This window comes from Carex rostrata, chromosome 10 (genome assembly GCF_964058835.1).
Source record: "Carex rostrata chromosome 10, lpCarRost1.2, whole genome shotgun sequence".
Classification (NCBI taxonomy): Eukaryota; Viridiplantae; Streptophyta; class Magnoliopsida; order Poales; family Cyperaceae; genus Carex; species Carex rostrata.
The window spans coordinates 12,249,067-12,260,983 of NC_135927.1; the positions used below are offsets into that span (position 1 = coordinate 12,249,067).

At 33.9% G+C, this 11,917-nt stretch overlaps 1 protein-coding gene across 1 annotated transcript; it reads right to left on the reverse strand.

The window, feature by feature from the left end:
- Positions 1-8,202: 8,202 nt before the first annotated feature.
- Positions 8,203-11,917, reverse strand: LOC144560933 (cytochrome P450 93G1-like). Its single transcript, XM_078310146.1, has 2 exons — positions 10,976-11,917; positions 8,203-9,013 (listed from the first exon to the last, which is right to left on the reverse strand). Exons 1-2 carry the CDS (start codon positions 11,897-11,899, stop codon positions 8,372-8,374), a joined length of 1,566 nt encoding a protein of 521 aa, XP_078166272.1. The 5' UTR covers positions 11,900-11,917; the 3' UTR covers positions 8,203-8,371.

Consider the following 11,917-nt stretch of genomic DNA (forward strand, 5'->3'; position numbering starts at 1 on the left):
ACAAAATAAGAAAATCAAAAGATAAAAATTTCATTTGTTGTGAATTAAAGTCATAAATACTCAATTTTGAAAGTAAAAAATTAATTGAGATAAATGAAGGAAAAATAACATTGAAATAAAGGAAATTACAACTAGCAACTGATAGCTCGCGTTTGAAAATAAAAATAATACAACGTTGAGATAATCCTAATCGGAATCAGAGTTCCACTGCTTCTTTCGTTTTCTCTTTTGCCTGCTTCGCTTAGACTTGTCTAAGGCGCATGGTGGGCATATAAAATGCTTGAACCTTATATCCTCCCTTGTGCGTGTCGGGTAGGCGCTAATGCGGGAAGGGTGGAAACCTTGCAAACATTCCGCGCAACAGAACATCTCGCTCCTCTTCCCATATTGGTGACAGGGATTGCAAAAATCCACCGGTTCTTTGTTTGTACGTTGTTGGGACTTTTCATGAAGGTTCTCGGGATTTTCTTCTTTCATAAGTTCCTCGAGATCTCTTGAGCGGAAGTAGGGGAGGGCTCGTGTACGAGATTCCGCTGAGGGCTCTGCAATCGGGCTGAGAGCTCGCGTATGAGATTCCGCTGTGTTGGCACTCATTCTTAATAGAATAAATCTAACCTATTTAAAACAAATCAAATTACTTCACATATTCAAAAAAATAAATCTAACATCTTTTATTAACCTATTAAAAATACATCCGAATTTCAAAAATAAAATCTAACCTATTCAAAACAAATCAAATTACTTCATATATTAAAAAAAAAATCTAACATCTTTTATTAACCTATTAAAAATAAATCCGAATTTCAAAAATAAAATCTAACATCACATATTCAAAAAAATAAATCTAACATCTTTTATTAACCTATTAAAAATAAAATCTAACCTATTCAAAACAAAATCAAATTACTTCACATATTCAAAAAAATAAATCCGAATTTCAAAAATAAAATCTAACCTATTCAAAACAAGTCTAATTACTTCACATATTCAACAAAATAAATCTAACATCTTTTATTAACCTATTAAAAATAAATCCGAATTTCAAAAATAAAATCTAACCTATTCAAAACAAGTCTAATTACTTCACATATTCAACAAAATAAATCTAACATATTTTATTAACCTATTAAAAATAAATCCGAATTTCAAAAATAAAATCTAACATATTCAAAACAAATCAAATTACTTCACATATTCAAAAAAAAAAATCTAACATCTTTTATTAACCTATTAAAAATAAATCCGAATTTCAAAAATAAAATCTAACCTATTCAAAACAAATCTAATTACTTCACATATTCAACAAAATAAATCTAACATCTTTTATTAACCTATTAAAAATAAATCCGAATTTCAAAAATAAAATCTAACATCACATATTCAAAACAAATATAATTACTACTCATCTAACAAATCTAATATAAACTAAATAAATCTAACAAATCTAACATAAAATAAATCTTATAAATCTAATTACTTAACAAATTTAATAAATCTAACATTCAATAAATATAACAAATCTAATTACTTAACATTCAATAAATCTAACATAAACTAAATATAACATTCAATTTAAATTCCTTTGTAAATACTCTTTTTATTATCAAGGAATTGACAGCCTCGAGCTGTCCTTCAAAAAAAAAACATTCAATTTAAATTCTAAATTTTTTCTACAAAAATAAATCTAACATTCAATATTTCAATCTAACAAAATTTAATCTAGCAAAATTTAATCTAACAAAATGTAATCTAACAAAAATTAATGTTGTCTTTTTAATTTCGTGGGAAAATCTTCGAGAATACCTTCGTAATTCCCTTTCCGTTTGCGTGTTTGTGTTTGCGTATTTGTTAAATTAACAACTTTTTTTTTTTAACAATAAAATTAAAATTGGAGAATAATAAAAATATTGAGATTGAGAGAATGAGAGATGAAAATATTGAGAGAGATGTGAAAATTTGTAAGGAATGGATGTATATTTATAGAATTTTGTTTGGAGGGATTAAAATTTGAATTTAAAAAAAAAAAAAAAAAAACTGAAAAAAGAAAAATGGATAGGGGTCCGGGTAGAAAGTGGGGATGTGGGGTATGGGGGGAATGGGGGGGAGAATTTGATTTCAAATTTCGAATTTTAGACCCAAAAATAAAAAAAAAATTCTGCCACGGGCACGGGCGCACGGTCTCACGGGCACGGGCGTCATGGGTACGGGTTACGCGTACGGGGGTCCGGGTTCTCACGAGCATTTTTCCAAAAAACCGGGTCCGGCCCGTTTAATACCCTTGCCCGTGTGCCCGTGTACCCGTGCATACCCGTGGCACGGGCACGGTCCGGTCTGGGCACGGGCACAGTCCGGTCCGGGCACGGGCACGGGCGGACCGGTCCGGGTTGGGTCCCCGGAGGCATTTACCAAACACTAAATAAGGGTACGAGAAAAAAGGTTGAATCATGATCTTAATGATTGAATCATTAAAATATAAGTACTGTGCCACAATGATTGAATCTAAGTTGACCCAATTCAATCACTAGTGCCTGGCGTCTATTATTCAATATCATTAAAAAAGGAATAATATACATTTAAAGTCACGAAACTTAAAAAAGAAAAATATCTACAATACTTTTTTAAGTAAAAATTCAAATTCAAATAACTCAATTATTTAATATTTATAAAAGTAAAAATCATTTAAATTTTAAATCTGTAATCATTCACATAGAAAAGTACTAGAAAAGTATTGCCTTTACAACTAAATAAAAACTAGTTCCGAATATATACAACATTGTTTAAAATTAAAGCCCAAATTAGAGATTCTTAGAATTCTTTTATATATTATTGTCTTTTTATTTTTGGTCGTGGAGATGACTTAAAAATTCATTCTAATAATTTACCAATTTAATTCTTAAAATTCAAATCAGCTGAGAATGTCTTAATTTCAAACTTACTAATATATTTTTTTAGGATAAGATGGCAACTTGCCATCATACGATTTTCATTGATAAAATGTTATTTACAATGCCCAAGTAGGCGGATACCAGTGTTGCAAAATGCGGTATGCGGAAGGTATGCGGAAGGGCACCGCATACCGCATATACGGTATGCAGCCGCATATGCGGATTTTTATGCGGATTTTAAAATAAGAATTCATATATAATTTGTATCATTATATGCATAATCTCACAATAAAAATAAAAATATAAATATAAATGTAAAATAGTGAATAGCTGTAGCCAACATATCAGTTATCACAGCATAATATAAACATAAATTTCATAGCATACAAATAACATAATACAAACATATCAAATAACATAAAATAACATAATACAAACATATCACAACATAATATATAAATTTCATAGTATACAAACATAATGTGTAACACAAAAAAAAAAAAAAAAAAAAAAAAAAAAACATAATGCGGTTCTATGCGGCCGAATATGCGGCCGCATATGCGGAACCGCATATTAGACCGCATATAAGACCGCATATGCGGAACCGCATATTAGACCGCATATGTTTTTTCCTATGCGGTTTCCAACCGCATACGCATATGCGGCCGCATATGCGCCGCATAGGACCGCATTTTGCAACACTGACGGATACTGAGTAAAAGTTAAATTACACGCTATATTTATCTATATTTATGATTATTGACAAGTGGCTCACACAGCCCTATTAATTTACCCTAGCAGTGGTCAATCCACTGTCTAATCTTTCTTCTTGTTTCATTAACCAAAATATGCAGTGACTTTGTCCTTACTAATATATAATAACAAACAATTTGCTATTTCTTTTAGGATATCTACTTCACAGCCAGAAGCGACTCATCTGCCGCAACAATTGAATGGACACTATCAGAACTGATCAACCCCCCAAAAATCATGCAAAACTAAGAGAAGAGATCGATCGAATCATCGGAAGAGACCGTGTAGTCTGTGAGGCCGACGTGCTGAACCTGCCTTACCTCAATGTTGTAGTAAAGGAGATCTTGCGCCTCCATCCCGCTGCACCAATCTTGTACCGCATATCAACAAAGGAAACAATAATTGGTGGCTACACCATCCCAGCCAACACCACTATCGCTGTCAATTAATTTATATTCTACCGGGAGGGACCCGAAGTACTGGGTCGACCCGGATGAATTCTGACCCGAGCAGTTCTTCGAAGAATCAAATGCCAATCTGGATGTAAAAGGATTGCATTACCAGTTGATCGATCCCTTTCGGCAGTGGAAGGAGAGTTTGTCCTAGAATTGGATTCGCTCTTCAGGTTGTACCAGCTGCCTTAGCAAAAGAACCTATATAGGCGTTACATCTTACATCCATAACCCTACAATCTCTATAATTTCTTTCTTACCAAAAGGACCCTGTAGTTTTTTTATAATGCAACATACATCTCAACAGTGCAATGCTCCGAGTGGAAAGTCGATGAAGGCACTGCAAACGAGAATGGAAAGCTCGATATGCAGGAAGGCGATGGTTGGATCCATTTCCCTTGAATTGAGCTCTTTTGCACTGATGTACCATTCTCTAGCTATGTACGTGTATCTGAAACGGTAGGAAGGTTATTTTCTGAGACATGACTGTTAAAGAAAATGTTTTGGGGTGCATTGACAGCATGCATGTACGTGCATATTCGATGCTTTAATTTTTTTGCATGAATAATTAAGTTGGTTTAGTTCTTTGAGTGAAAATTTTGATGGTTCAAACTATTGTGGGGAAGTTCAGTAGCTTGTATGAGTGTTCAGTAGCTGAAATATTGATGTTAAAGTAGTTAATTTATTATATAAAGGAAGCGTCTAATTGTCCACAGCCATTTGTCCACCATTTGTCCACAGAAAAATTGTCATTTGACCTGCGCCAATCCTGTAAAATTACTAATTCAATGCTGTAACTTGTACAGCACATCTTATAAAAAACTAACTGTACTTTTCATGAACCGTTTACAATTTGGCCAACTTGGCAAACTAACTATACTTCATGTGGGACCACTTGACAAACTAACTGTACTTTACTTACTAACAGATAATGGCAGTTATTTACAGTTAATGGCAGTTATTTGCGGTTAATGTCAATTTTAGAAAAACTTCTAGAACATTCAAAACCGGAACAACATCTACAACTGGCATTTTTTTTCAAAATAAACCTTGAAAATATTCAAAAATATTTTTTTCCGGCAAAATTATAATTTTTTAATTTTTTTTTTATATTTTATAATTTTTTGCTTCAAATGTGCACTGTAATTCCAATACTGGAAAATTAGAAGTTGTAAACAGTTAAATAAACATATGTCACTATAAATTTCAACACTGCAAAATTAGAAGATGTAAAAAGTCAAATCATATGTCCACTGCAAAATTGAATACTGCAAAATTAAAAGTTTCAAACAGTGAAATAAACATATGTCACTACAAATTTCAATACTACAAAATTAAAAGTTTTAAACAGTAAAATAAACATATGTCACTACAAATTTCAATACTGCAAAATTATAATATGAAACCAATAAAACACACATAAAACATAGCAATATTCAACATACATCATTAAACATCACCATATATAAAACATTCACAACCACACTGTTCACCAAAACATAAACAAACAATCTTGTTCACCAACCAGATTATGTTCACAAGCAACAACATTTGTTCACCAACAAATAAAAGAATAATCTTATCTGTTCAAAACCATATAACTGTTCATAAGTGTCATTTGACTAGCACCAATCCTGTGAAATTCATCATTTAATGCTGTAACTTACGTAACAAATCTTATAAAAAACGTAATTTAAATTTTCAAACAACCAGAAACTTTCAAAACAATTTGCAACATGCATAACATCACAAAACTAACAGTACAATATGGAAATATTTCAATCTGTCATATACTGTAAAACTGACTTGCGCTGATACTGTAAAATTCATGATTCAAAGCTGTAACTTATGTACAAAACCTAATAAAAACTAATTACAGTTTTCAAACAAAAACAAAGTGACATTTGACTTGCTCCAATCCTGTAAAATTCATCAGTTAATACTGTCACTTGAATAAGAAAACTTATAAAAAACGTAATTCAAATTTTCAAACATCCAGAAGGCTGAACGTTCCATTGCGATCATGTATAAAAAACGAGATCGAGTTAGTAATCTCAAATAAATTCCACATTGCAAAAGAAAACTGAATGAGTGAAGGTAAATGTCGAACAAACGTGCGATATCCTGTTAAATGTGACATATATCACCTAATTCACATATATATATACTGTAAAATACGGATAATATAAAATTAGACGAAATTACAACATAACATTTGAAAAAGTACATCAACAATAATGTAAAACTGACTTGCGCCAATACTGTAAAATTCCTAATTCAAAGCTGTAACTTATGTACAAAATCTAATAAAAAATAATTACAATTTTCAAACATAAATAAAAAGTGTCATTTGACTAGCACCAATCCTGTGAAATTCATCATTCAATGCTGTAACTTAAATAATAAATTTTATAAAAAATGTAATTCAAATTTTCAAACATCCAGAAGTCTGAACGTTCCATTGCGATCATGTATAAAAAATAAGATCGAGACAGTAATCTTAAATAAATTCAACATTGCAAAAAAAAAAAACTGAATGAGAAAAGGTAAATGTCGAACAAACGTGCGATATCATGTAAAATGTGACATATATACCTGCAGCACGTGAACTAAAAACTCAGGCCTCTGGCTCTTGAAGAACTTGCACATCATTGACAATTAATCAGCAACTAGCTAGCATTATTAAATAAGAAGAGATTAATTAGTATTTTAATCGAGTAATTAACATCATTGAAGAACTTGTTCCGGAAGCATGTAACTGGGGTTCCAGTTTTCATCATTAAATTAATATTTATAAACATTGTTAAATGCTGATTTCTTCATCTTTAGTGAATTCAGCTTCTGCGACTCAATCCACACGGCATCCATACCATCCCCGCCATACAAAAACTGAATCACATCCCCAAGAGAAAAACTACTTCGTCCATTTCTAATTTTCATCGGGAAAACGACAGAAAAATCAACAGATCCAACTGGTGTGCAATTCAGAGCTCAGTAGCGTACAGGAGCACAAAATCCATTAGATCTAGGGTTCGTAATAGGGTTACCTGGAATAGCCCAGACGATTAAACTCGCGATTTGGTACGGATGTTCTCAATCGCGGGTCGCTGTTGATCCAGTACGGTTGAACCGGCGATCCAAGAAGGAAGAGAGATTTTACAGATTATGGACTCGCGATCTTAATTTTCACTTGTGTATCAGAGATGAGAGGAAGGAAATAGTTGTTATTTTTGGTTTGAGATCTTAGCTATTGCATTTATTTTGTTTCAAAGAAACACAGCGGAGGTCGAAAGGAAATAGAAAGAGACGTATCAGAAAAGGAAGGTTTATATACACGTATTTGAGTTTTTGTTGGAATGTGGAGAAGGATCCATTAAAAACAGTTAAACAATAGTGGATAAGGTTTTGTGGACAAAATGTGGACAGAAGGTTGTGGACCAAAACCTTTTCTCTTATATAAAATTGTGGTCTTTTGTTTCGTTAATTCTTGTCATTAGTTATTATGAGTAGCTAATGCTTTCCAACAACAAAATTGTCAATCTTTTAAGGCCGAGTCACATGCGTGGATTAGCGATCTTCTGTGGCATGTTTCACGGTTTTGCATGTTACATCGATCGCCAATGCAGACTGCATAATGTTTTAGGCAGATGCATGATAAAATCCACATTTTATGCACTGCATACTCATTTCACCACGGATAGTACTGTTTATGTGGCTGAATTTAAATCATAGAATGTTTGATTTCAGTTGTTTCATGTTTCAAAATATTTTGTCATTACAATTTGAGCATTTTTTATTCTGGTATATGTTTTAAAAATTCTTGTTAGTATATCCAGTCAATTCCTTGACCATGAATTGTTATTCCTGCTACTGTATTGATGATACAGGAAAGCTCCTCTCCTGCACAGATTAAATATTAGTTCATGATTGTTTCTGTGTAAACTCATAATGCCAGTTGGGGTTTCCTAGTTACAGAACACTCATAATGTTAGTTGGGGTTAGTTTCTGTGTAAACTCATAATACATTGGCATCAGGATTTCAGCTACTGAATACTCATACAAGCCACTGAACTTTCCCCACAATAGTATGAACCACCAATTTGCACGCAAACTCATTAAACCAACTACTGATTCATGCAAAGAAGCATCATATAGATATGCACATGCATGCTGTCAATGCACCCCAAAACATTTTCTTCAACAGTCACACCTCAGAAACTACCCTTTCAATCTGTTCAGACACACACATAGAATGTTATAAACTTGAAATTGCAAAAGAGCTCAATTCAAGAGAAATGGATCCAACCGAGGAATTGGTACAACCACCAAAGGTTTTGCTCGATAACTCACCAATCCACCATCCCCTTCCTCCATATCGACCTTTCCATTCTCATTTGCAGTGCCTTCGTCAATCTTCCACTCAAAGCACTGAACCAGAGCCGCTAAGGCAGCCGGTACAACTTGAAGTGCAAAGCCAATTCCTGGACAAACCCTCCTTCCGCTGCCAAAAGGGATCAACTGGTAATGCAATCCTTTTACGTCCAAATTGGCGTTTGATTCTTTGAAGAACCGCTCGGGTCGGAATTCGTCTGGGTCGACCCAGTACTTTGGGTCCCTGCCGGTGGAATATAAATTGACGGCAACAGTAGTGTTAGCTGGGATGGTGTAGCCACCGATTATTGTTTCCTTCGTTGATATGCGGTATGCGATTGGTGCAGCGGGATGGATGCGCATGATCTCCTTTATTACAGCATTGAGGTAAGGCAGGTTTGGCACGTCGGCCTCACCGACAACACGATCTTTGCCGACGACTTGATCAATCTCTTCTCTTAATTTTTGCATGATTTTGGGGTGGTTGATCAGTTCTGATAGCGTCCATTCAATTGTTGAGGCAGATGAATCTGTTCCGGCTGTGAAGATATCCTAAAAGAAATAGTAAAAATTTTGTTATTATTAGTGAGTTTCGAAGACATTGTTAACCGATTTTTTATTGGAGTGAAAACCAAAATGGCTGGATTTTAAGAATTAATTAAACTGGTGAATTATTAGAATGACTTGCGAGTTTCTCCACAACCGATCGAAAAGAATAAGTAACAAAATGGAAGAATTCTAAGAATCTCTGATTTGGCCTTGATGTAAATTTATTTCTGTATATATTTTTCTTTAATCACGTTTATTGAATAATTATTAATATATTGCTGTGGTATTAATGAAGGAATTGTGTAAACTTCATATTCATATATATATTTAAGATAATTACTTTCGCACTTGCATTTCAATGATTTTTTTTATTAAACATTTCAATGATTCAATCTTCAATATCATGATTTATTTATTTTTGTTGTAAAAAAAATTATAAAATTATGGTACATAAATAATATCATAGAACAAACAAATTATAGAAATAATGTTTATTTTAAGGGATATACCATCTGGTTACATGATGACACCATCCGTTCTATTATGTGAATAAAATTACATGTGAATTGGAAATTAATAATGTTTATTTTAAGGGGTATACTAATTAATTAAAGAGCCAAACATTATTGATCTATATATGCATCAATCATCACGTGCTACATGAGAAACCTTTTTCTTTATTTTAATCAGATAGAAATAACCCTTCTTTTTATTTAATCCAAGTTAATTATAGGCAAATCAAGTTAAACATTTTTTTATGAAATATGTTGACGGGAAAATGAATGTAATTATTCAAATTTTACATGTTTGCAAGTAAAAATCCTAAGAAAAATAAATGAAGTTAACCAATCATTATTTTCTGTACATCAAGACCCATAATAATTAATGCACAAACATACTCATATGATATTTAAGTACTACAAGCCAAAGCATTGACCATGCCACGTGTCTTTTTCTGATCATCCCACCTGTAACTTGCGGACTTCATGGATTCATGCATGATACATCACACAGTCACACTTCGTCAATTTTCAAAAAGTTATTTTTTTTTTCTTTTTTATAAAAAAAGTAGATCGATCAAACCGCCAAATATTGACATATTTTCTTCCCAGAATTAATGATATTTTCTTTTCTTTTGAAATTAAAGAAAAAGTGGGTAAAAATCAACCGATTCTTCCGATTTTTTCTACTCTACATTTTCTATTTATTTTTTTAAGTAAAAAACTATCGATTCTTCCAAAGTGAATTTCTTTTTTGAAAAGGGTGAGGGTACGAACAAGAAGTGTGATACAATTGGACATACCTTTTTGGATACGATATATATAATTTGTAGTTATTTTAAACATGAATCTATTTTTATAATTATCAATATTTTTGAATAAAGTATAAAAACAGGAATATATTTTTTTAACAAGAAGATGATATGTGTCACTTTTGAGTCCACGTGGCGTCCCAATAGAAGTATAGAACCCACCGACTATTTACATGAGTGCCTACGGGCGTGTTTGAAGCAAAAAAAAAAAAAAAACTATTTACATGAGTTCTTCCAAAATAAATCATAATTCTTGCTTTATAGTTTATATTCTAGTCTTCCTGTTCCTGGTATCCAGCAATTTATTACAAACTTACTCTAAGGAAACTTGTGCAGAGCAAAAAATATTGAGACAATTTATTGGAAAGAAAACTAATATGTTTGTGTGTGTTATTTTATTTATATATAGAAAATTTAAAATTCAGGATCCCAAACAAATTGATTTTTTTTTATTATCATTTCAGACAAAAATATGTAACAGTTCATCTCGATATGCAAGTAAGATAGGTTTTAATTTCCTTACAAAATTCATTTTTAAAGAATATTAAGATTTAAATTTCCAACCCGGCCGGGACAGAAAGTACTTGAATTAATTGTTATATATTTTGGAGATGTGTATGTTGAGTTTAAGAAAAAAAGTTTTAATGGCATACCAGAATAAAACCCTTGATGTTTTCTCTGGTTATCTTCACCTCAGCTTTGGGGTCCCCGGCTACGTCGAGCAGGATATCGAGCAAATCCTTAACTGGCGTCTCTTTTGCTTCTCCCGGTCCTCGATCGCCCACCATGTTTCTCGATTTCTCCTTGGCTGTTATAAACCCTTCGAGTAGGTTGTCGAAATTCCGGTGCACCTCTCGTATCTTCTTGTTCAAACCCTGTATATCGAGCCCTCGGAGAAAGCTGATATAATCCTCGACATTAAATGTGCCCATAACCTCCGCGACTTGCTTCACAACCCGACGTGACACGTCGGCCTCATTGCCTGCAGTGCTACTCGCTACCATCCTTGTTATGATATTGTTAGTTAGCTTGATCAATTCTTTGCTCAGGTTGACCGTCTCGCTGACCTTAGATTTTTCAAGGAGGCTGCGTAAAAGGAATGCAACCTCTGACTGACGAATCGGACGAAGTTGTTCGAGGGTACGTGGGCCCAAGAGCTCAGACATGCAAAGCCTCTTGACGAAACGCCAATACTCCCCATAAGGAGCGAAGGCGAAGCCAGCGGTCTCATAAGCGAATTGCCGTGCGGCAACTGTCGAAGGGCGCTCAGAGAAACTTGTGTCGTGGTTCTTGAGAACTTCACGTGCCATATCTACTGATCCGGTGGCAATGCTGAGAGACGAACCGAGACGGAGATGGATGAGGGGGCCGTAGCGAGTGGTGAGGTCATGCAGGGTGCGATGCATCGGGGGTTTAAGGAGGTGGAGATGGCCGATAACAGGGATAGCCGGGGGGGCCGGTGGGAGGCCATGGTTTTTTGACTTGAGAAGGTAGATGATTATTGGGGAAACAAGGAGGAGGGCTAGGAGGGAGGTGAGAAAGGGGGTCCAGGATAAGAGCCCTTGCATGGCTATCATCGTTGCTTTCTTTTGAGG